The following is a 26,181-nucleotide window of genomic DNA, read 5'->3' as shown; positions in this document are numbered from 1 at the left end:
TATTACGAAGAGTTACTCCTTTAAGTGTAAAAAGCAGAGAAAACGTAGAGTTTTTCAAATTACTTTTTAATTTGAATTTCTGTACCCAAGTTCACTATATTTGTGTAACACAAGAATCTGGAGGTCAATTCCTTAACTGTGAAAAACTGAAAAATATACACTTATTGAAAACTCATTTGCACACACAATTTACACTTTGAATTTAGTTGTGTTTGCACAAAATTTTGAAACTAAAAACAAAATTTTCATTTGTCAGAAAAAATAAAGAAAAAACGGCCTAATGTCAAAAAACCCTATCGAAATACAAACTGGCTTGTTTGTTTTTAATGAACTACGTTGTATTTTTCTTGTATTTCGCTAGTTTTTTTAAATATAGTTCACACACACCAGTATTGAAACCTTATTGACTCCCTCGACAAAAAATATAAGAGAAAATGCAAGAAAAATATATAGAAAACTAGAAGACCCGACAGACGTTGTCCTGCCCTAAATTTGGCCTATCTGCATACATTTTAATAAGCTGACTCTGCCCTCCCCCCTCTTCACTTTTTCCTAATCCTTTTATTCACCCCTCCCTCCGTCTGGTATTTTTGCTTTTGATCTATTTATAGAACTACAAAGAATTAATTAATGTTGTCTATTTGTACAAAACTGTGCAACAAGAATAAAATATGCAAGGGAGGCAATCGGGATAAAGTTTACAACAACTAAGGCATGACGTGGCTGAATGCGTTTGTAACACTTCAATCATCGTAGGAGTGCGGGTTTAAATCCCACTCCGGGAGAAAAGGATTTGAAGTAATTTACAAGGTATAAGAATAATTTTTTGCAGTTATATGCATTTTCACTTTTACGGCCCGATTCTTAGCGTTACCGGTAAAATAGTACCCAGAACATTATGTAACCGAAAATCGTTACCAGTTGTTTTATTCGCGATTCTGCCCAAAGTGGAAACGCCGTCATCACCGAAAAACTCACCAATGTCTGTGGTGAAATTTAAAAGTTGGTTTTCTTCGCTTTACCCATGGCGGAACGATACAAAGTGACAGCATGGGACAGCTGAATATAAACTTTTTTTATTTAATTTGATACATCAACTTCCGGCGCAGTACGATTTTGACATTTGTCCATCGAATTTACAAAAACGAAGTACATGGAATTTTTATTTATATTTGTAGGTATGTCACCATGCTGCCACCGTGTATGGTTCCGCCATGGCTTTACCGAAAATGTGTCACTCGTAGATACGATGTTAACGAATAAACGGGACGATGTGTATATACATATGTGCATACATACATACGTTTTTACATAGCTATATTGTAATATATCCCTGCTAACCATGGCTAACCACATTTTGCTATTTTCAGCTCAAAAACCAATACTATCTCAACTTCTTTTTGGACACAACTAACACCAACTCACATTTGTGGGACATTTTTCATAATTGTGGTAAATTTCTAAGATGTGCGAATGAAACAGTAGTATGATGTGGGAATGAAACAATAAGATACTACACATTTCGCCACCATTTTTGAAAATTTTTTAAGCAAAACGCGTCTAATTTCAAAATAATTTAATAAAAATTGAATTTTAGAAGTGCTCAAGTGAGTAAGGACATTAAAAATAAAAAAAATAAAAATATAACAGAAAAGTGAACGTTCAAAAAAAAACCTCCAACGTAATAAACCAGCTGTCAACAGTCACAAAAGGGCTTCTCCAAGACGCCACTTCAACGTTGGATTATCTGAGGTAAGTAAATGTTTAGTTATTTTAGTATAACTAACTTTTTTGTTGTTGTAGGAGTGCAAATTTGGAAATATATTGCAGAACTTGCCCTTATTATGAAGATACCAAATCAGTGTTACATATTATGGACCTGACCGAGATCAGGAATATTGTTTGGTATTGTCATAATATGAATGGTTCTGAGTAAATACAGGTATTTTGGTGATAGCCAAATTAGTTGAAGTGTTTGATGGCACAACATTTGCTGGTAATTCTTTTCTTTAGCTCACAACTGCTAAAACTAGTCAAAATATATCGGGAGAGGTGTCAGTAAAAGAGCTTTGGACTCAGAACAACGAATCTGAAAGTGGAAATTGAAAATTTTATATCTGTGCAGAGATATTTGCAGTTACCCAAAATGTATTAACGGAAACACGAAAAATGATCCCCGATCCCTGCGAAACCGGCGGTGTGATGCATAGAATTTTGGCCTTCGGCCGCGCTGATAAAAATATACCACCAAGGAGGTGGAATCAAAATTAAATCAGTGCAAATTACCTTCGTATACAAAATGTTTTCCTGTGAACAACAACAATACAATAATCACATGAAAAACGCCAACTTCAACTAAAAATATCTCTGCAGAGATATAAAATTTTCAATTTCCGTTTTTGTATTCGTTGTCCTGATTCAAAGACGCCCTCTTGACACCTCTCCCGATATTTTATGACTAGTTTTAGCAGTTGTGAGCTAAAGAAAAAAAATTTTTTTTTATATAAATGTGAAATAAATAGTTATTATGTTCCGCTTATTTAATACGAAAGCAAACGCTCGCCTTTTTATACCACCCTCGAAAGTGTTGGTTTGCTTGGGGTAACAAGCGGATACTATGGTGCCATTTGTTTATGATCTTGTTGGCAAAGAAAAAGAATGTGGACATATTTAAAGATATGTATGTTAATTAAATTAGGTAATTCTATTCACTCTAAATAAATCACTGCTACAACAACAACAACAAAACTCTATATAAACGTATAAAAATATCGGGAGATGTATCAAAATATGCGTTTTGGACCCGGAAACGCGAATATGAAAACACAAATTTTTAGTCTGTGAAGAGATACTTGCAAAAGAAATTGCAATTTTTTGTGTGGTTGTTGTAATGTTTTTGTACACAGGAAACAATTTTGTGTACAAAGGCATTTTGCACGGATTAAATTTTGATTGCACCCCATTAGGGGACCGGCCCCCAGCGGGTTAGGGGATCAGAATATACCCGCGGTAGGTATTCCTGTCGTAAGAGGCGACTAAAATACCATATTCAAGGGGCTGTGTAGCGCAACCCTTCAGGTTGCCTGCGCAATATATAGCTTCTCCAAACCCAATTGTCAACCTCACCTATCCGTGGCGAATCCTGTTTCACTAACAGACGAGGCTCTGGCGACCCCAAGCCCATCATGGAACTTGCGGGTGGGGAGGGAGGGAATGGCCTGAAGGTTTAATGTGGCCACATAAATCGTTCCCGAGATGGTCGGGCTAGCGCCTTAATGGTGCCATGGTACCGGAGCGTACCGGATCTGTATCCGGCAAAGGACCATCACATCGATAACACCCCCCAAATCCTTCGTGGAGCAACCTTATCGCTACAACAACAACAACAACAGGGGACCGGCCAGTGTCTTTTGACACCCTTCCCGATATTATTGGACGTGTATTAAGAGTGTCATGCTTTCGTATAGAATTGCCATCATTTGAACGCCTCAAACATTTTTTCCCGTTTTCGGATTCGCATTCTGGGTCCTAGACGCATATTTTGGTAATTCTATACGACAGTATGACACTGCTAATACGCGTCCAAAAATATCGAGAGAGGTGTGAAACGACTCGTCTTAACATCAGTACTAATAATCCGCAACCGGAAAATAAAAATTTTAACTCGTTCAAAAGATATTAACGAAAACCCGAAAAATGTCCCGAGGGTCCCTCAGAAACCGGGGGTGGTATCCATAGTATTTCTCCGCAGAACACCTTTCTGCGTTGGCGGCCTTCGGCTGCGCTTATAAAAAATTACCCTGGGTGGGTCCAACACCGGTTTGGAGACCAAAAATAAAACGCGCAAAACACTTATGTTCACATTTTTTTTTGTGGGTATGAATAACATTACAACACCCACATGAAAATCGCCAACTTCAACTGCAAATATATCCGGACAGAGATTAAGTTTTTCTTTTCCGCCTTCGGATTATTATTGTCGAGGTCAATAAGCGTCTTTTGACACGTCTCCCGATATTTTTGGACCCGTATTAGCAGTGTCATGTGGTCGTATAGAATTACCCATCTTTTGATAAATCTCCCGACATTTTTGGACGTGTGTTTATAGTGTGATGGGTAGTTCTCGACAATAATCCGAAGGCGGAAAAGAAACATTTAATCTCTGTCCGGATATATTTGCAGTTGAAGTTGGCGATTTTCATGTGGGTGTTGTAATGTTATTCTACCCACAAAAAAAATTGTGAACATAGGTGTTTTGCGCGTTTTAGTTTTGGTCTCCAAACCGGTGTTGGACCTACCCAACGTACTTTTTTATAAGCGCGGCCGAAGGCCGCCAACGCAGAAAGGCGTTCTGCGCAGAAATACTATGGATACCACCCCCGGTTTCTGAGGGACCCTCGGGACATTTTTCGGGTTTTCGTTAATATCTTTTGAACGAGTTAAAATTTTTATTTTCCGGTTGCGGATTATTAGTACTGATGTTAAGACGAGTCGTTTCACACCTCTCTCGATATTTTTGGACGCGTATTAGCAGTGTCATACTGTCGTATAGAATTACCAAAATATGCGTCTAGGACCCAGAATGCGAATCCGAAAACGGGAAAAAATGTTTGAGGCGTTCAAATGATGGCAATTCTATACGAAAGCATGACACTCTTTATACGCGTCCAATAATATCGAGAAGGGTGTCAAAAGACGCTGGCCGGTCCCCCAATGGGGTGCAATAAAAATTTAATCCGTGCAAAATCCTTTTGTACAAAAAATTGTTTCCTGTGTACACAGAAAAAAAAAGTTGTGTTGAAAGGTGTTTTCGCGAATATAGTTTCTATCTCTAAACCATTGTTGGACACTATTTCAACATTGCGATCGTGATCTTCGGTTTTATTTTGTTGTGTTACTAGTGCTTCACCCCATTCCAATGTGTCATCTATTTCTTCCACGTCGTAAACAGAGTGGCCTAGGAATTAGTCGGTAATGGTTCCAGGTCGTAGGCATAAGATACGGTGGGTAAGGGAGCTTTGGTATGTATAAATTAAACATAAGCGGGGATACGACACCACCATCAACCCCACCACCTGTTTACCGGTTTTGTTCCTGTAAAGTCAAAGGGGAAGGTGTGGACCTTCTATGTGTTCGAGTAGCATGTCGTGGTTCACTGTATCAAAAGCTTTGGACAGGTCAAGTGCCACGAGCACCATCCTATGCTGCGGTTTTTCCTGGTTCAGTCCGTAACTTATCTGAGTGTTTATGGCGTTTAACGCGGGTGGTGTTATGCTTTTTGAGGAAGTAATATTTATGGGTGGCTTTGCAAAGACTGACGAAAAGAGTGAGAACGGTCGATATGACTCGCCTTCGTTTGCTGGTTTCCCAGGCTTTAGTGGTGGAAATATCCTATCAATTTTCCATTGTTCGGGAACGACTAAGGACCTCAGCGAGAGGTTGAAAACGTGCGTTATGTTGTTTATTTTTTCAGCGCGAAGGTTTTTTGCACGGGTATGACTATTTCGCCTGGGCCTATTGATTTAGAGGGCTTGGCCTTGTGGAGGTGATGGTAATGGGTGAGTCTTGTTTTTGTTAATGCGTCCGTCTGCTTGCACGACGTCTATAACCTTGCCTACAGAAAGATGCATTACTAAATGCCCACAGAAAACGCTTGCGCATTGCTAAAGGCGATGGAAACTTTATCATTTTATTTTATGGGGGATGTAGATGTTGGTGATTTCTAGGTTTGCATCGCCTGACCGGACAGATAGGCCATGACGTTCTAAGACACTGTCTTTGCAGTCGATGTCGGAATCAAACAGATGATATTGCGCAGAGTGGTGTATGACAAACGCAAGGCCGCCTCCATTTCCGCTCTCGCGATCTTTTCTGTGGACATTATACACAAGACAGGTCTGCAATGCAGATCTTGCTGTTAGTTTAGTCTCTTGAATCGCAGCAATGCAGATGTTGTACCGCTTCATGAAATCGACTATCTCAGTGATCTTCACAGTTATCTATTACAGTTTAACGGCAGAATTCTGAAGGGCAGCGGGGGAGGCGTCAGCACGCTAGGGGTAAGTGACGGGTGACTACGCCTGAGTTGTGGTAGGTGAGGACGCTGTTGTTGCCCTGGGACAGGACGTCCTTGGGTAAGCATTGGAGTACCCGGTGTAGTTTAGAAGCATTTATTTAATTTTTAATTTTATTTCAATCGCGAAACTATGCATTGCTATGTTACCGATTACTATCAGAATTAGACCGTAAGTAGTATATTATTGAACAATTTCAGTTTTTTTTTTTGTGCCTAAAATCGGCTTGGTATAAAATGTTCAGTTTCCCCCAACTTAGACTTCCTAACCTTATTTTAATTCATCTGTAGCTTTCATTATGTGTTTGTTTCTGTTTTATTTGTAAATTTTACTAATTTTTTCTTTTAATTTTCTTATTTGCAGTTCATTTATGGGTCAATTATAAAGGACATACAGCACATTTTCAATTTTTATTACAAATATTATTATATTAGCCATTATTATATTTGTTATTTTATTCTTATCATTATTATTAATAATATTACTAGTTTTATTTTCATTATTATAATCATAGTTAAACATGAATAGGAAAACATTTAACAAACTTTTGAGGAAGGAGAAGGCAGTTTATGATGAAACTGTAAACAAGTTTCGTAGGCTCAACGACTCTTCTAGAGTAGTTAGTGATGATATACCATCAACTAGTAGGGAAGCACATATAGGCCTTAACGAATCTTCCAAAGTAGGCAGTGATGATATACCATCTACTAGCAGGGATACTTTTATTCTCAGAGTAGCAAGCGATGATGAGCCACTTCCCAATGCGGAGCCCACTACTTTTGACTTAAATATTGACGAAGAATATATCGATAGCGATAGCGACAGTGAGAGGTTTTTATTTGACGACGATGAGTTGGTAGAAAGTTTGGAGGAGACATTAAGCCTCACAGACAGAATACGATCAGCGTTGAAAGGTTGGGCGATCCGGCAAAAAACAACTCAAATCAGCCTTACCGACCTTCTACGTTCCTTGGAGGGCGCCGGACTCAAAGGACTACCGTTAGATGCTCGAACAGTTATGGGAACAAGTAGGGAAGCAGTTTATATTAGACCTTTTCCCGAGGGGGAGCTATTGTATTTGGGAATACAGTACAATTTCGCATTTGAAGAATTTAATTTTTTACAAGACTTGGAACGGATTTCCATAGATGTAGGCATAGACGGACTGAAAATTTTCAAAAGTTCTAATACGGCATTATGGCCAATTTTAGGTCACGTAGTAGAGTTTCCCAAATCAAGGCTTTTTATTGGAATTTTGCGCAGAAGTAAATAATTTACGTCAGAACGGAGTAAAGGTAGGATCCGCTGAAGTTTTAAAAGAATTTGATATAAGGCTTTTCACTTGCGATTCACCAGCACGATCTTTTGTAACTGGTGTCAAGTCGCACACGGGGGCAAGAAGCTGCCCTAAATGTGAACAAGTAGGTCAGAGGTTCGGAGCTAGGATGAGCTTTTCTCAAGTTGTAGCAGAACTCAGAACAGATATTTCTTTTAAGAATAGAGTAGATATGCAACATCATTTAGATCAATTTAGGGATAATGAAAATGTGTTAGAATCCGTAAATATTGACATGGTTTCTCAGTTCCCTTTAGAACCTATGCATTTAGTAGACTTAGGAGTAATGAAGAAACTACTTGAAAAGCTTGTAACAAGAGAGAACGTAACAAGAGTGAATGCAAAATTGAAGTTTCTCAACAGTTACGTTCCCTCTGAATTCCCTAGACGCAGCCGAGATTTAGATAGAAGTAAAAAACTGGAAGTCAACAGAATACCGCCAATTTTTATTGTATTCAGGCTTGTTCGTTTTAAAAGACTGCATTCCAGACAACCTGTATTCTCACCTTTTGCTATTACATTGCGGTATTAGACTTCTCTCTTGTGAGAAGTCTTGTAGAGTAGAATCCAATGTCGCGAATGAAATGTTAGAAGAATTTGTTAGAGTGTTATGTGTTAGTGCTGAATTATACGGTGCGGATTTTGTTAGTTTTAATGTTCACGGGCTTTTACATTTAACTGATTGCGTTAAACAGTTCGGTCCACTAGATAACTTTTCAGCATATAAATTCGAAAATTATATGCAATATATTAAGAAAATGATTAATAGTCTAAATAATATACTGCAGCAATTATTTTTAAGAATTGAAGAAAGGCGCAATTTTACGGATTTCAGCAAAATTTCAAGTATGGATAAATTTGTTATAAGTTCTACCAAAGACAGGGATAGTTTTTTTTATAGCAGTAAAATGGGTTCCCTAAAAATAGTCAACCAACAGAGCGAAGGAAACACTTTTAATGTTGTAATTTTGACACAAGTTGCAGACGTTTTTAGAGAGCCCATTGTTTCCTCATCTGGATTAGGTATTTTAGTAGGTCAGATTATAGATGAGAGCATTTATAGCATAAGTAAGGAAGACCTAGACTTTAAGTATTTTGCAATCCCAGTACGTAATAAATTTATTTTAGTGCCATTATTACATAATCTATTTTATAATTTTTCATAGGTCAAATATGGATTCCAATTTTGTCGAGGAAGAGGAGCCGGGAACCAGTCAGGCAAATGGTAATGCAATTTTTTTATTCTTAGTTCTGCCTATCATAATGATTATTCTCATTAAATTCTTTATAATTGTATGCTTCTTGTTTTTTAGTATCACGACGCTTTAAAACTTCCCAAACATTTTACGAACGTGCTGCCACCCAACCACTGGCTGAAAAGAGTGACTTTGAAGAGGTCACTCAAATGGAACGCCTTTTGGCTGCAGTTTCAAGGATAGAGGCCCGGCAGGAAGAAATGTTGAAACGACTAGCCGCTTTAGAAAAAGTGATTGCCGACAAGGTGGGTTTTTTTAATAAATTCAGTCCATAGAGTGGTAGTGCTGGCATTAATTCACAACCAATTGATAAATCTTTGGTGTTTGATTTAATGCTTTGGTCTACCGCTATCCTGATTTGTCCATAAGTCAAATTTTAGTTTAATGAAACTCAACTTAAATTTTAGATGCCCGAACGTGCAGAGGTGCAGACTCAAAGCCAAGTTCTGCGCGAGGTTAAGGTGCTTTCCGCCAAAACGCAAAGAAGCATCGGCCGTATCTCCGGAGACGTGTGCAGCGAGGAACAAACCTTTTTACAAAGTTTGCTCCCTATGTCACCAGAAGAAACTTTGCTGAAGGTGGAAGAGTGCCTTACCAATAAGGCTCACGCTGATGCTATGGTATGCCCCTATTTTTACTAGATCTAATATATAAATAAAGCACTCTACAATTGAATATATATATATATATATATAATCTTATAATTTTATAGTCGGCCATCATTTTTCGGCTAAAAGGCACAAAAGGCTCAATCGAGAGTGTCATGCAGTCACTCTTTACTGACGAGTTGGCGTGGGAGTATAACTGCTACGGCGGATTAGGGAAGAAATCCTTTACAAGTCTAAAGGTCGTAGATATGGTTCTGGGTAGGTATCAACATATTTGAAATTAGTAATTTTTTGTCGCTAAATATTAATATTTGCTTTTTTAATAATCAATAGGGGCATTCGCAAGTATACATAGTGATAAGATTTTAGCTATTAGGCATTATGTACTTTTAAGTCGCAATAGATTTAAGCATGTCAGACGAAAAAAAAAATCTGGGGTTAAATTGCTGACTACTATTTAATTTTTAATGCATAGCAATTTTTTGTGTAATAACAGCGACTATCGCATTCACTATGGCGTAAATGAGAGTAAAATATACAAAGTATTAAATGAAATCACCTACTGAACTGACGACAAATGAATAAAAGTGGCGATAGTTGCTGTTATTAGACAAAAATATTTTTTATTCTTTAACTGTGTAAATAACTTCCTAATATTTCTTTACTTTATATTATTTACTTTAAGATTAGTATAGTTAACTAACAATAAGTTGTGAAATCCACTTTTTCTTTTTATACTTTGTTTTGTTTTTTTTTTTTTTCAAACTTCCGATTCCGAATATTACGTTAAATTATTTATAATATAATAAATAGTCAAGTCCACCATTTATGATAATATTGTTCTTTTGTTAATAACCTCCAATTCCCAATACCGATTTACATAGAACGTTTTGTAGCATCCCTCGCTTTCTTCGATATAAATTTTGCTGTACAAAGTTCGTTGAATATTGAATTATGATCAACTTATGCCAAGTCCAAGCGAAGCATGCGACAAAGCGTTCTATTTGAATTCTCATCAGAACTCCTTTCCTATGTTAAACACTTTTCTTACTTATAAATACCCAATACAAAGTCAGTGGATAATATATTTGAACAAATTTCATAAGTTTTTTTCGAGCTTAACTATGTTTATAGTTTTATATATTTATTTTTTAAAAACTTGCAACTGTTCTTAAATTATTAAAACTAAATTTTGAAAGTAAAAGTATTTAGTTTTCATTTTTTTTTATTTTATTAAATTTTATATTATTAAATTTAATTGAAAGAATGATATCAAATCTATATTTTAAATAAGAAACATATTTATTTGAATTTTAAATGAAAAGCAAAACGTAACACTAGTCAATAGAAAAATGAAATGTATTAATAGATAAATGTATTTTAACATAATGAATGAAGTAAAACGAATTTTTGTAAATATTTTTTAATGTAAATATCTAAAATATGCATATATCTAAATTATTCATACTTTAAATGAATTTGTTGTATTTTTAAGTTGAACTATATTTTAAATAAGAAAAATATTTATTTGGATTTTAAATCAAAAGCAAAACGTAACACTAGTCAATAGAAAAATGAAATGTATTAATAGATAAATGTATTTTAACATAATGAATGAAGTAAAACGAATTTTTGTAAATATTTTTTAATGTAAATATCTAAAATATGCATATATCTAAATTATTCATACTTAAAATGAATTTGTTGTATTTTTAAGTTGAACTATATTTTAAATAAGAAAAATATTTATTTGGATTTTAAATGAAAAGCAAAACGTAACACTAGTCAATAGAAAAATGAAATGTATTAATAGATAAATGTATTTTAACATAATGAATGAAGTAAAACGAATTTTTGTAAATATTTTTTAATGTAAATATCTAAAATATGCATACATCTAAATTATTCATACTTAAAATGAATTTGTTGTACTTTTAAGTTGAACTATATTTTAAATAAGAAAAATATTTATTTGGATTTTAAATGAAAAGCAAAACGTAACACTAGTCAATAGAAAAATGAAATGTATTAATACATAAATGTATTTTAACATAATGAATGAACTGAAACGAATTTTTGTAAATATTTTTTAATGTAAATATGCAAAATATGCATTTATCTAAATTATATACTTACTTAAAATGAATTTGCTGTATTTTTAAGTTGAAAATCGTAATTTCTCAATAAAAACACAGAATGAAAAATTTTGGACATTTTTTGGGGGGTTTTTGGTTATTTTGTGGGGTTTTTGCAATTTTTTAGGTATTTTCAATTCGCATTATGGATTAATTTATCATTGGGCTGGCAACTCTGGAGCGCCTAAAAGTATGCAACCTTTTTAAAATTACATTGTGAGAGCAGTTCAGCTATTCACTTTTGATATGATGGTTCTGAATGAGTGCGACAGAGATGGAAGATCACACGTACACGAAATATCCCATTTCACCATGGATAATATCGGCGCCTCGCCGAACAAAATTATCCAACTTATTATCCAATTTTTTGGATAGCGTCAGTATACGATTACCCGAATTTTTATCCACTCATGGTTAGCAGGGAATTATCTGGCTACTTTCGTGGGCAGAATACCAAAAGGATACAAAAGTTACCACATGAAGAAAGTTGCCGTGGTGAAGAAAGTTGTTACGACATTAGAATCAGGCTGTTACTGTCGTGGAAAGTGGGGGATAATACAATAACGTTAGAACAATATTACAATACAATAAACAACGAATTTTTTGTGTTGTTTCTATGGAATTTATTTCATCAAAGCAAAATAACTCATTTGAATTAATACAACACTTGATATATACTAAAATTAAAAATATTAATAAGCTATTGCACATATTTATTTCAAAATTGAAAATCAAAACTTAAGAAAGTAAGCAAATGTTACAAATATTAAAGCAACGAATTACAATAAATCAAAAACGGCTTAAAGCCGACGTGTATTTAAGCATGTACTTACGCACATATGTACAAATTCCGAACGACTTAATTACTATAAAAAATGTCATCAACTTAATATATGTGTAAATATCCTTGTAAATATAGTAGCATATGTAATGTATGTATGTACAAATTAGGACCAAAATAATACATATAAATTAAAAGCTTATTATACAAATATACATGGAAAACTAATATACTGAACAACTGTGGGGCTCCACTCTAAAACAAAACTTTTACACATGTTTCGTTTTGGTGTGGACCTCTACAATTATAAATTATCTATTTAAGTTTAAGTTATTCTTGTCACTTCGCAAATCATCTTATACAAATGTATATGCATCTATGTATGTATGTTTTCGGCTATTTAATTCACGATGTATAATAGCTTGTGCATAATGACATATATATGGTTTTATAAATGCTGAATATATACTAAATAAGCAATATATTCACCAATACATATTTAAATATTAAATATCTACTACCGTTTCCTTTTTGATAATTTATCAAAATTGTTTAAATAATTTCTTATGCATATGATTCCGCAATAAATTACCTCGATTAATGCTGTTTCGTTGGTCGTAAATTTTTCATTATTGCGTATTGTAAGCATTTGAAGTAATTGTCGAATTTTTCCCGATGTTCGCAGTTAAATGTTCGATGAATTCATTGCCTTCCAAAGGCACAATAATTGGCTTCTTTTTCATAGCTGCCGCTTCAGCTGCAGATCTAGGCCCCATCATATAATAAGTTTTTGGTGGTGACTTTTGTTTTGGCATTTCTGGCATTGATCCTTTCGCTTTGCGTTGTTCCTCATGCACGAGAGTTTCATTATTTACCATATCATTAGGACTAGGCGTTGTATTTCCAAATTTGTGTGGGCGAAGTTTTTCGGGTATCATAAATGATTTTAGTTCCAACTCTGTAGTGTTTACAACTTCACAATCAATTTGCATTAGGGTTATATCTCCGTTGACCGATGGATCCCCAGCTGGCAGCATTAGCGACATCTTCGGACGTGCACTCTTATTATACGCCGATGCTGGCAACAATATGTGTTCTATGTTGAACGATAACACATAAAATGTGTCATCTTGTCTTTTTATGCCCTTAAACAAACGTAAATATTCATCACTAATTTTAGGCTTGTAAATGTCCAAATAATTGTTGCCTTTTCCAGATTCATAATTCTTATCGATTCCATTTTCGTGTGCCGTATCCGTTTTGGGTTGCTTTTTCTGAACGATTGTTGGTGTTATAAACATTTTCCGTTTCATTTTTATTGACGGTACAGCATCTTGTATTGGCAATTGTAAAGGTTTTCTATCATAATAATCCGATGCGAATTTTCCAAATCGAAGAGAATTATCCAAAGCATTACCATGTTTCTTATACAAGCTCAAGTTCAAATAATCATTAACATCAATCCACTTTTGTAAATTACTATGTAAGCGATAGTTTTCGGTGTAATTAGAGCCGCTTCCACATTTACTCGCCGTTGATGTCAATTGATCGTTGACCGTTATATTGGGGCTATGCTCATTTGTCAACGTTGTCCTAGAGCGATTGATTGGATGTAAAAAATGTAATGGAGGTACATCTATTTCACCTTCACGTTTGCTGTTACTTAATTTCTTCTTAAATTCGTTTTCGGCCCAAAGCAGTCTTCGCCCCGAACCAACCGGCTCATCAGCAGAATTTGCAGACTCAATGGAGTTTTCAATAGTATTTTTATTCATATAATTTTGAAAATTACCCACATTCATAGATACCATAAAAGCTATAGCAAATAGAATTGCAATATTCTTTTTGACATTTGCTGCTGATATACGTTGCTTTAAGCTTTTGCTTGATGATTTAGAATCACATCTTCCATGCTGATCTCTACCACTTATTTTAGTGTTTATATCTAATGCATTTAAAACGAATTCGCTGATGTTGCCATTTTGGCACTGACAAGATTGAGCGAATGCAACCAGTTGAGAGCGCAGCGATGAGTTTTCCTAAACAAAAATAAAATACATGCATGACATTTTTTGCAATTTTTTCGTTTAATATAACAAAGGCCGCAAAATGGCGGACCTACATGTTTTTTGACGACTCCGACCAGCATCTGGTAAGACAGATGAATTTGCTGCTACAACAACCCTGTTTTAGACTGATACAACAACAACTCTGTTTAAGACAATTTTTCTAAACAGTTTTTGATATTGATGGTTCGCTGAAGAGACCAGGCGGACATTTATCGATGTTGATGGTCCTTTGCCGGATGCAGATCCGGTACGTTCTGGTAACAAGCACCATTAAGGCACCAGCCCGACCATCTCTGGAACGATTTAGTATGACCACATGAAACCTTCGAGGCCATACCGCCCCACCCCTAGATCCGTGAGGAACTTGGGGTCGCCGGAGCCTCAGCTGTTAAAGTAACAGGATTCGCCAATGGTAGGTGAGATTGACAATTGAGATGGAGAAGCTATATTTTACGCTAGAAACACCTTGAAAGGGTTGCTCTACACAACCACTTGAATCATTTTGGTATTTTAGCCGCCTCTTACGACAGGCACATGGTGTTGTTGTTGTACCGATAAGGACACTCCCCGAAGGCCTTGGGCCATACCGCCCTCCCACCCACTAGATCCATCAGGAGTTCGGCTGTTAATCGATGAGCTTTGTAATAGAATTATCTATCTCCCTGTATTTTCTGTGTCTTCGCCTTGCGAAACCTGACATTGGCACCGACCAAGTCATCGGCGACCTTATTTACAACATGACGCGCCAAATGTAGACCACACACGTTGATTAGGATCTACATTTTAGTGAGCATGCAGCCGCAATTGTACCGAAAATCCAGAGCCGCAATAAAATCCTAAAATCTCTTACAGGTAGTACTTGGGGTAAAGATAAAGAAACGCTCATTACTACTTACAAAGCAATTGGCCAGCCGATTGCATGCTACGCGTCCCCGATATGGTCGCCAAGCCTAAAGATTACTCACTGGAAGAAGCTACAGGCCTGCCAAAATACTGTCCTCAGAACCACCATGGGTTGTGTTTGGAATTTAGCGTGGTGGTAGTGCTATGTAGTTTTCTAAAGCCATGTTGATGATAGGCTAGTTGCAAATTTGCTTTAAAGTTGAAGGCTGTGTTCTTATGTCCCCAGAACACCACCTACACAATCAGGCGATAGTACTCCCCATTAGAGAGAAATGAAATGCTGAAGTTTCTGTTGAATACCCAGAAACCTGGTCATCCCAACAGACATCTGTTTAATGAGGCTACACCTCCCATGGGTTTAAAGGGTTGTTGTTGTTTTTGAAGCCATAAGGACACTCCCGCCTTGGGGACTGTTATCGATGTTGATGGTCCTTTGCCGGATGCAGATCTGGTACGTTCCGGTATCAAGACCGCCCATCTCGGCTACGATTTGTTATGACCACATGCGACCTTCTAGGCCATAACGCCCTCCCACCTCTAGATCATTTAGGAGTTCGGGTTCGCCAGACCCTCGGCTGTTAATTAAACATAATTCGCCACGGATCGGTGAGGTTGACAATTGGCTTTGGCGAAGCTATATATTGCGCTGGCAACCTCAAAGAGTTGCGCCTTGAATCTATTTGGCATTTTAGTCGCCTCTTACGACAGGCATACCTACCGCGGGTATATTCTAACCCCTAACCCGCTTGGGCAGAGCTTTAGGGGTTGTTGTTGTTGTTGTAGCAGTGCTTCGCCCCACCAAACAGCCGCGACCGATCACAAATTGTCATCAAGATCCTCTATCGGGAGTCCAAGGAAACTTGCTGTTTCAACAGGGGTGGACCATAATGAAAGGGTGCTAGAGGCGTTGGTTCCACATTACAATTAAAGAGATGTTTTGTGTCATGTGGGGACACATTGCAAGCGGGCATGCATTTTGTATGTCGGGGTTGATTCTGGAGAGTTTAACCTGTTACAGTATCCAGAACGAAGTTGAGCAAGAGTGACACGCGTTTCCCTGGGGAGTATGCGTTCCTCTTCCACAAGTTTTGGGTACTTTTCTTTGAGTACTGGACTGACCGGCCAATTCCTGGCATAAAGGTCCGACGCCTGTTTGTGGAGTTCACCAAAGACCTGCTTGTGTTTTTTTGCTTCATACAGCTGGGATCTCAGGTGCCGTATTTCCTCAAAATGCTTACGGAGATAACTCCTTAAGCCCCAAGTCGGTGTTGGCTCATCAATCAGATGTCTGTTTGGATGCCCAGGTTTCTGGGTATTCAACAGGAACTGTTTGGTTAGCATCTCATTTCTCTCCCTGATGGGGAGTATTCTCGCCTCATTATGTAGATGGTGTTCTGGGGACATAAGAAGACAGCCCGTGGCGATTCTGAGAGTAGTATTTTGGCAGGCCTGTAGCTTCTTCCAGTGGGTAATTTTTAGGCTTGGCGACCATATGGTTGACGCGTAGCACGTAAACGGCTGGCCAATTGCTTTTTATGTAGTAATAAGCGTTTCTTTATCTTTTCCCCAGGTACTGCCAGCAAGGGATTTGAGGATTTTATTACGGCTCTGGATTTTCGGAACAAATGCGGCTGCGTGCTCACCAAAATGTAGATCCTGATCAAACGACACACCCAAGATTTTGGGGTGTAGGACAGTCGGTAGCGTAGTGTCAACGTGGATGTTCAAAATGGTCGACATTTGGGACGTCTATGTTGTAAATAAGGTCGCGTAAGATTTAGTCGGTGATAATGCCAGGTTTCGCGAGGCGAAACACATTTCAGTATAAAGCTTAAGGGGTCATCTCCGTAAGCATTATGAGGAAATACGACACCTGAGAACACAGCCGTATGAAGCAAAAAAGCACAAGCAGGTCATCAGTGATATCCACAAACAGGCGTCGGACCTCTATGTCAGGAATTGCCTGGCGAATCCAGTTCTTAAAGAAAAATACCCACAACTCGCAGAAGAGGAACGCACTCTCTCTAGAGAAAAGCTCGTCACTCTAGCTCAACTTTGATCTGGGTACTGTGACAGGTTAACTCTTACCTATCCAGAATCAATCCCAACATACAAAATATATGTCCTGCTTGCAATGTGTCGCCACATGACACCAACCATCTCTTCCATTGTAATGTGGAACCAACGCCTCTAACACGCCTCTCACTATTGTCCACCCCTGTTGAAACAGCAGGTTTCCTTGGAATCCCGTAAGAGGACTTTGATGATAATTTGTGAGTGGTCGTGCTCATTGAATGGGGCAAAGCACTGTTAATACAACAGCAACAACGGCACCTGAGAACACACCCGTATGAAGTAAAGAAACACAAACAAGTCCTCAGTGATATCCACAAACAGGCGTCGGACCTCTATGCCAGGAATTGCCCGGCGAACCTAATTCTTAAAGAAAAACACCCAGAACTCGCAAAAGGGGAACGCCCTCTCCCCTTGAATCAATTTGGTATTTTAGCCGTCTTTTACGACAGGTATACCTGCCGCCGTGTATATTCTAAGCCCCCTAACCCTCGCTTCTCACCAGCTCAACTTAGATCTAGATACTGTAACAGGTTAAACTCCTATCTATCCAGAATCTACCCCGACAGCAAAATGTATGTCCTGCTTGCAATGTGTCCTCACATGACACTAACCATCTCTTCAATAGTAATGTGGAACCAACGCCTCTAACACCCCTCTCACTATGGTCCCCCTGTTGAAACTGTAAGTTTCCTTGGAACCCGTTAAAAGATATTGATGACAATTTGTCACAGTTTTTCCTAATATGCCGCGGGTATATTCTAAGTCCCCTAGCCCGCTGGGATAAGTATCAAGCATCGCGTTGCGCAGTTAACGACTCCATCTTCTCTCGAAATTAGAGCGTGAAGCTGATCTTAACCTCCCTCAACACTCCAAGTGATTTGTAGTTAACTCCTTATTAAAAATTTATAATTGCAATGGCCGTGCATTGATATATTGGGCTTATAAATTGATCGCCAATCTAAGCGTTAAATACAATATACCAATGAGACGGCCATTACAATTATAAATTTTTAATAATTTTATCTATATACATAGATACAAAATTTATATAAATATACCTACCCCTTTCAAAGTGCAATTTTCCTTTTCCAAATCGCTAATACGTGATTCCAATGAAACTACATAATCTTTCTTCTTTTTACGCGACAACGAAGCGGATTCTCTATTTTTGATCATACGTTGCTGTTTTTTCCACATTTTTTCGTCAATGAGACCCTTGTACACACTAAGGCTAGTAGGACCAGCACCGAGCCCCGATTTTGACGATACTGCTATATTATTGCCACTTTGAGCACTTTTTGAGACTTGCTGTTTGATAACTACCGTACCATTGTTTGTCTTTAATATTTTTGGTACGAAGTTCTGATGTATACTCAAAGCATTGTTTCCTGAAGATGCTACCTTGTTAGCAGTAATTAGTTTTCCACTTGCTGTTTTCAAAATAATTTTTGGCGCCGTTGAATTCCCACATTTTCCATTTTTATTATTCATTTGAGTTAAAGCTTTATAATCGTTCATTGTGAGGAACACAGTTTTAGGTTTCGTATTGGAAGGCGGAATTATTTTTGTGACATTCGTTGTGGGTGAACCTACTGATTTTGTGACATTGGTAGGTTTGGTAAATGAAGTCTTCGGTGCCAATTTAGGCTCAACTTTAAAATGTGCTGTAGATTTAATGCTACCGGTTGCTTGAGTTATTGCTTGCAATGACATAAATGATTTTACAGGAATAAAAGCAGTTGGTAATACACTAATTGTTTGCACTTGTTGTGGTGGACACAATGAGTGCAGTGTACCTTTCAGTGCGGGTAACGAAACGCCAACATTGTTGGTATCAGCAGCTGGTAAAATAAAAGTTTGTTGTTCACTTGGTGGGGCCAATGCAGATGAAGTTTTAAAAAATTGTTCTGCTTGTATATGTGGTAAAGGTGCCACAATTTTTCCAAAAGGCGATATATCGCTGCTACTGTTCTCTGGGTCCGTATATGAACTAACTTCCACATGGGTTTGAGATCGCGATGCAACTGAAGATATATCACTTTGGACACCACTTGTAGAGCTGCCTCCAGAACTACTGCAACTTTCAGTTGGTGAGGGGGTATTACGTTCTCTTAGTTCATTTTCAATGTTACAATCCATTTGTATAGCATCTTTAGGTAAAAAGTTAAGAAAATCATCCGGATTAAAACTGTCTTCGTCCATGGATGAAATGGAGGAAGTACGCTTGGATTCATGACTTTCAAAAGTCGTGACCTTATTGGATCCCGAGGACATATCAAACTCATCGCTTGTTAATATATCCTCTCTAGATGGACCAGGAATGCCGACTCCAAGTGGTATATCAAAATCTCCCACGTTATGTGGCGTAAAGGTGTTAAGATCAATAGACGAATCAAGATGAGAATCAGTAGATCGAAGAATTTCTTCTATATCGTCCAATGCATAATTGTCCTGTGGTGTCATAAAACTGTCCAAGTTTCCTAAAAGTGAAACATTAATATTAAATTCGCACAGCAGATTACAGTATAGAACATTGCAAGAGAATATTAATTTTTTTATTATAATCTATTCACGCATAAATAGGTACCTATATTTATTACATATGTTTATACAGTTTTATCTAATCACATGTGCAATCATATGTTAAACAAGCAAATATTTGTACTACTATACTACTTCACTTTTCTATTCAAACACGACACTAATGTCGTTGTTGTAGTGATAAGGACACTCTCCGAAGGTTTTGAGGAGTGTTATCGATGTTGAGCCCAGGGTTATTTTTTATAAGCGCGGCCGAAGGCCGCTAACGCAGAAAGGTATTCTGCGCAAAAATACTATGGATCCCTCCCCGGTTTCGGAAGTACCCGCGGGTCTTTTTTCGGTTTTTCGTTAATATCTTTGGTAATAGTCTAGTTGAGGGATCGACTGCTAATACGCTACCAAAAATAGCGAAAGAGGTGTCAAAAGACGCGTATTAATCTCGGTCCGCCACAGTGATGCACAATTTTTTTTGTGGGTATGAACACAACAACAACCACATGGAAATCGCCAACTTTAACTGCAAATATCTCCGGACAGAGATAAAATTTTTCTTTTCCGCCTTCGGATTATTGTTTTCGAGATTAATACGCGCCTTTTGACACTTCACTCGAAAATCTTGGCCCAACTTTAGGGTGGGTACCGGAAACTGCACTACTACCCATTTTATATCTGCCTGTAATTTTCGCCGGTGCTCGAAACATGGTCATATCAAGCACGAGGTTCATGCATAAAAAGATACATCAAGCTACATGGCTGTCTCCTGATCGAAATACTCGCAATCAGATCGATCACGTTGTGATAGACGGACGGCATGCCTCCAGTGTTTTAGATGTGCGAACGATCCGAGGACCTAACATCGATTCGGACCATTATCTCGTTGCAGCCAAAATACGCACCCGCCTCAACGCGGCTAAAAACAAGGAACAAAAAACACAAGGAAAGCTAGACGTCGAAAAGCTTCAATCACAACAGACTGCCAATGATTTCGCAACTCGACTCTCACACCTGCTCTCTGAGGGCGCGGATGATGCATTGATAACCATTAGTGAAAGAAGTGAGGGCTTTGCGGTATCGAAAATGCAAGAAGACTTAGACTCCCTTTACAAATGGCTATGCCATAGAAAGTTGAAAGTGAACGTGGATAAAACCAAAAGTATGATATTTTGCAAAAATCAAAGCATTATGGGTGCCAATACCCTTAGCAATATTACTCTGAAGATAAGAAATGTTGAAATTCAGCAAGTAGACAAGATCAAATACCTAGGAGTCTGGATCGACAAAAACCTTAGATTTGGAGAACACATAAATTATTTAGAAAACAAAATTGCAAAAAAAATTGGTTTTATGTACAGAACTTGTAAATATATTAGTCAACGACACAAATTATTAGTGTATCGATCAATTATTGAACCGCACTTTATCTATTGTCCAACAATCCTGCTATTAGCAAATGACACACAAATAAAAAAACTGCAGATACAACAAAACAAGGCAATGCGATTAATTTTAAAATGTTCGCTTAGAACACCAAAAACTACAATGCTAAATATGTTAAACTGGCTCAGTGTAAAACAGTCGATATATTATTTCACATTGAAATTTATACATCATATGAAATTAGGAATAACACCGAATTATCTGAACGGGAGAATACATTTTAATCATGAAATACATAACTATGGAACTAGAAGCAGCGGAAATATAAGACTGCCTAGAGTAAGAACTGAGTTCGCGAAGAAGACTTTAGAATATATAGGTTATAAAAAGTACAATGAATTACCAAATGCGATAAAAGACTGTGAAAATATTAATAAGTTTAAAGCAAAATTATTTTTATACTGTAAGTCATTAAGCATTTAATGTATACAATTTATTTATATATATATATATATATATTTTTTTTTTTTTACCTTGAACTAGGTCTTAAAGACCGTAAATAAATAAATTATTATTATTATAACTCATCCTGAAGGAATACAGGAGCAGTGGGAGCATATCTCCAAAGCACTTCATACTGCCGCCGAGGAAAAAATTGGTTACCGGCGCCCACGAAAAAACAACTGGTATGATGAAGAATGCCGCGTTGCAACCGAAAGAAAGGACGCTGCCTACAGGGCTACGTTAAAAGCGAGCGCGACAAGAGGAGTGTGTGAACGCTATCGTGAGTTGAAAAGGGAAGCGAGACGCCTTTTCAGGAAGAAAAAAGCAGAAGCAGAAAGGCGTGAGTGCGAGGAGCTTGAGCTGCTAGCCACCAGGAATAACGCCCGAAAATTCTACCAAAAAATACGGCGACAGACGGAAGGTTTTAAGACCGGGGCAAACTCCTGTAGGAATGAAAACGGCGACCTTGTAACTGATGTCCAGAGAGTGCTTAGATTATGGAGGGAACACTTCTCTGCTCTCCTAAATGGAGGCAGCAATTCACCGCGCAGAGATGAAGAACCCGATCCCGCAATCGATGATGATGGAATATATGTCCCCCCGCCCGATTATGACGAAGTTAGAATAGCAATAACCAGATTGAAAAACAACAAGGCCGTGGGCGCTGATGGATTTCCTGCGGAGCTATTCAAGTTCGGCGGCGAGGAGTTGGTAAGGCGCATGCAGCAGCTTCTTAGCAAAATATGGGCGGACGAAAGCATGCCCGACGGTTGGAATCTAAGTGTTCTTTGCCCAGTCCACAAGAAGGGGGATACTGCAAAATGCACCAACTATCGTGGAATCAGCCTTCTTAATATCGCATATAAGGTCCTTTCAAGTGTATTGTGCGAAAGATTGAAGCCCACCGTGAACCGGCTGATTGGACCTTATCAGTGCGGCTTCAGACCTGGTAAATCTACCATCGACCAGATTTTCACAATGCGCCAAATCTTGGAAAAAACCCGTGAAAAGAGAATCGACACACACCACCTCTTCGTCGACTTTAAAGCCGCCTTCGACAGCACGAAAAGGAGCTGCCTATATGCCGCTATGTCTGAATTTGGTTTCCCCGCAAAACTTATACGGCTGTGCAAAATGACGTTGAGCAACACCATCAGTTCAGTCAGAATTGGGAAGGACCTCTCCGAGCCGTTCGAAACTAAACGAGGTTTCAGACAGGGTGACCCCCTATCGTGCGATTTCTTTAATTTGATGCTGGAGAAAATTATACTAGCTGCAGAACTTAACCGCACTGGAACAATATACTATAAAAGCGTGCAATTACTGGCATATGCTGATGACATTGATATCATCGGCCTAAACACCCGCGCTGTTAGTTCTGCTTACTCCAAGCTGGAAAAAGAAGCGGTAAAGATGGGTTTGATGGTGAATGAGGACAAAACGAAGTACCTGCTGTCATCGAGCAAAGAGTCAGCGCATATGCGCCTTGGCAACCACGCTACTGTTGGCAGCCATAATTTCGAAATAGTAAAATACTTCGTTTATTTGGGAACCAGCATCAACATTAGCAACAACATCAGCACTGAAATCCAGCGAAGAATCAATCTTGCCAATAAATGCTACTTTGGACTAGGTAGGCAATTGAAAAGTAAAGTCCTCTCTCGGCGAACGAAAATCATACTCTTACAAGTCACTTATCGTACCCGTCCTGCTATATGGGGCAGAAGCATGGACCATGACAACAGCAGATGAAGCGGCTTTGGGAGTGTTCGAGAGAAAAGTTCTTCGAAAGATTTATGGACCTCTACGCGTTGGCGATGGCGAGTACCGAAGAAGATTTAATGATGAGCTGTACGAGCTATACGCAGACATCAACATAGTCCAGCGAATTAAAACGCAGCGGCTGCGCTGGCTAGGCCATGTTATGCGAATGAAAGATGATGCTCCGGCCAAGAAAGTGTTTCTATCGGAACCCGCCTATGGAAGCAGAGGTAGAGGGCGGCCCCCACTCCGTTGGAAGGACCAGGTGGAAAACGATTTAAACTCCCTTGGTGTGACCAATTGGCGCCGGTTGGCGGAGCGAAGGAGCGACTGGCGCGCCTTGTTGGACGGCCATAACCGTTTAGACGGTTAAGCGCCAATTAAGTAAGTAAGTAAGTAATTTTCGCTATAGGTAAATTTTTGGTAATAGTCTATTTGAGGGGTCGACTGCTAATACGCTACCAAAAATATCGAGTGAGGTGTCAAAAGACGCGTATTAATCTCGAGAACAATAATCCGAAGGCCGAAAAGAAAATCTTTATCTCTGTCCGGAGATATTTGCAGTTGAAGTTGGCGAATTCCATGTGGTTGTTGTTGTGTTCATACCCACAAAAAAATTGTGCATCACCGTGGCGGTAGCCACGGGGACCTCCGAAACCGGGGGTGGGATCCATAGTATTTTTGCGCAGAACACCTTTCTGCGTTGGCGGCCTTCGGCCGCGCTTATAAAAAATAACCCTGGGCTATGCCAATGCCAAGTCCGGGTGTGTGGTATAACCGTGGCTACCGCCACGGTGATGCATAAATTTTTTTTTTTGGGTCTTGACATCAGTATTAATAATCCGAAGGCGGAAAATAAAAATTTTAACTCGTTCAAAAGATATTAACGAAAAACCGAAAAAAGACCCGCGGGTACCTCCGAAACCGGGGGTGGGATCCAAAGTATTTTTGGTAATAGTCTAGTTGAGGGGTCGACTGCTAATACGCTACCAAAAATATCGAGAGAGGTGTCAAAAGACGCGTATTAATCTCGAGAACAATAATCCGATGGCGGAAAAGAAAAATTTTATCTCTGTCCGGAGATATTTGCAGTTGAATTTGGCGATTTCTGGTTGTTGTTGTGTTGTACCCCCAAAAAAAATTGTGCATCACTGGCGGTAGCCACGGTTATACCACACACGCATGGCGTAGCCCAGGGTTATTTTTTATAAGGGCGGCCGAAGGCCGCCAACGCAGAAGTGTTTCTTTTTTCGGTTTTTCGTTAATATCTTTTGAACGCGTTAAAATTTTTAATGGTAATAGTCTAGTTGAGGGGTCGACTGCTAATACGCTACCAAAAATATTGAGAGAGGTGTCAAAAGACGCGTATTAATCTCGAGAACAATAATCCGATGGCGGAAAAGAAAAATTTTATCCATGTCCGGAGATATTTGCAGTTGAAGTTGGCGATTTCCATGTGGTTGTTGTTGTGTTAGTACCCCCAAAAAAAATTGTGCATCACCGTGGCGGTAGCCACGGTTACACCACACACCCGGACTTGGCATGGCGTAGCCCAGGGTTATTTTTTATAAGCGCGGCCGAAGGCCGCCAACGTAGAAAGGTGTTCTGCGCAAAAATACTATGGATCCGACCCCCGGTTTCGGAGGTACCCGCGGGTCTTTTTTCGGTTTTTCGTTAATATCTTTTGAACGCGTTAAAATTTTTATTTTCCGCCTTCGGATTATTAATACTGATGTCAAGACGCGTCGTTTGACACCTCTCTCGATGTTTTTTGACGCGTATTAGCAGTCGACCCCTCAACTAGACTATTACCTTTTTAATTTCCGCCTTCGATTAATACTGACGTCAAGACGCGTCGTTTGACACCTATCTCGATATTTTTGGTAGCGTATTAGCAGTCGACCCCTCAACTAGACTATTACCCAATTTTTATCTCATTTAAGAGAAAAGAAGAGAATGGAAGAACCCAAGCATTTCTTAAGATTCCCAAATGGTAATCCGGCACACCGCAGAAGAGGCAATTTATAACTCACCGTAGAAACTTTCCCCATCGACCGACTCCAAATCCATTATCGGTAATGGATTAGTATTTTGCTTCTATTCAACTTAAAATATTTCGAAAACATTTATATCAAACAAAACCATGCGTAAATTACTAAATTTCAGCAATAAATTTTTTTGATATTCCAATTCTTCCATTTGTCTACGAAAGCAAAAATAGCAGGGTCGCATGTTCAGTAATTTTCATCAGTCTCTTACAGTCGTGGCGAAATAGGTAGCATTGTGAATGATAACTACCCTTCAAAACGCGAGTACCCTTAATAATGTAAGGAATACCCTTTGGGAGATAGGAGTGTTCCAAAACTATTCTGTATTCATACAAAAAATGTGCTTCAATTAACATTGCGATGTCCTAGGAGAGGAGTAGGTGATCCCACTCTCGCTTTGTTTGAGAGTATTCCATAGAGTACTTTCCAAAGTACTTTCCAAAGTACTTTCACTGTAGTACTCCATGGAGCACCCACAAAGGATCATATGCCAAAGTACTAAAGAGGAATTGTCATTCCGGTCTTGTCTTTTCGCGCGAGAGGTTGTTCGGGTCATCCTCTACTCAACGTCAATTTTCGGGCTTTTTGCGTTGAGTGAAAAATTAAATAGGCCACAAGGTTGGCTTCTGTGCTTCCCTCGGGCGTTTTGGCGGAGTTAGGAGATGCAGTGCCTCCCTGACCTGGAGTTAGGGCGGTTTTATGCACTCCTAAT

General features: G+C 38.5%; 2 protein-coding genes across 3 annotated transcripts; one reads left to right on the top strand and one right to left on the bottom strand.

Annotated features, from left to right (window-relative positions):
- Positions 1-1,403: 1,403 nt before the first annotated feature.
- Positions 1,404-10,604, top strand: LOC137244493 (uncharacterized). Of its 2 annotated transcripts, XM_067773542.1 has the most exons (7): positions 1,419-1,452; positions 1,598-1,752; positions 8,577-8,635; positions 8,724-8,911; positions 9,074-9,286; positions 9,379-9,532; positions 9,608-10,604. In XM_067773542.1, the coding sequence occupies exons 3-7, from the start codon at positions 8,584-8,586 to the stop codon at positions 9,733-9,735; spliced, it is 735 nt and encodes a 244-aa protein (XP_067629643.1). In that variant the 5' UTR covers positions 1,419-1,452; positions 1,598-1,752; positions 8,577-8,583; the 3' UTR covers positions 9,736-10,604. The 2 variants fall into 2 exon arrangements, with proteins under 2 accessions (XP_067629642.1, XP_067629643.1); XM_067773541.1 differs by having other exon boundaries at positions 1,404-1,752.
- Positions 10,605-12,008: 1,404 nt separating this feature from the next.
- Positions 12,009-25,627, bottom strand: Atf6 (bZIP_ATF6 domain-containing protein ATf6). Its single transcript, XM_067773539.1, has 3 exons — positions 25,455-25,627; positions 18,301-19,718; positions 12,009-14,229 (listed from the first exon to the last, which is right to left on the bottom strand). Exons 1-3 carry the CDS (start codon positions 25,489-25,491, stop codon positions 12,820-12,822), a joined length of 2,865 nt encoding a protein of 954 aa, XP_067629640.1. The 5' UTR covers positions 25,492-25,627; the 3' UTR covers positions 12,009-12,819.
- Between the last annotated feature and the right edge of the window lie 554 nt (positions 25,628-26,181).

This window comes from Eurosta solidaginis, chromosome 3, assembly GCF_040869045.1.
Source record: "Eurosta solidaginis isolate ZX-2024a chromosome 3, ASM4086904v1, whole genome shotgun sequence".
NCBI classification, from domain to species: domain Eukaryota; kingdom Metazoa; phylum Arthropoda; class Insecta; order Diptera; family Tephritidae; genus Eurosta; species Eurosta solidaginis.
This window is presented reverse-complemented; position numbering and strand designations above follow the sequence as displayed.

Coding starts and splice junctions, on each gene's coding strand:
- LOC137244493 (XM_067773541.1), top strand. CDS start 8,584: ATGGATTCCAATTTTGTCGAGGAAGAGGAGCCGGGAACCAGTCAGGCA. Junction 8,912..9,073: donor AAAAAGTGATTGCCGACAAG/GTGGGTTTTTTT, acceptor CTTAAATTTTAG/ATGCCCGAACGTGCAGAGGT. Junction 9,533..9,607: donor GGTCGTAGATATGGTTCTGG/GTAGGTATCAAC, acceptor AATAATCAATAG/GGGCATTCGCAAGTATACAT.
- Atf6 (XM_067773539.1), bottom strand. CDS start 25,491: ATGGATTTGGAGTCGGTCGATGGGGAAAGTTTCTACG. Junction 19,719..25,454: donor CGATGGGGAAAGTTTCTACG/GTGAGTTATAAA, acceptor TTTCACTTTTAG/GAAACTTGGACAGTTTTATG. Junction 14,230..18,300: donor AAAATTGCACTTTGAAAGGG/GTAGGTATATTT, acceptor ATTTTTGTTTAG/GAAAACTCATCGCTGCGCTC.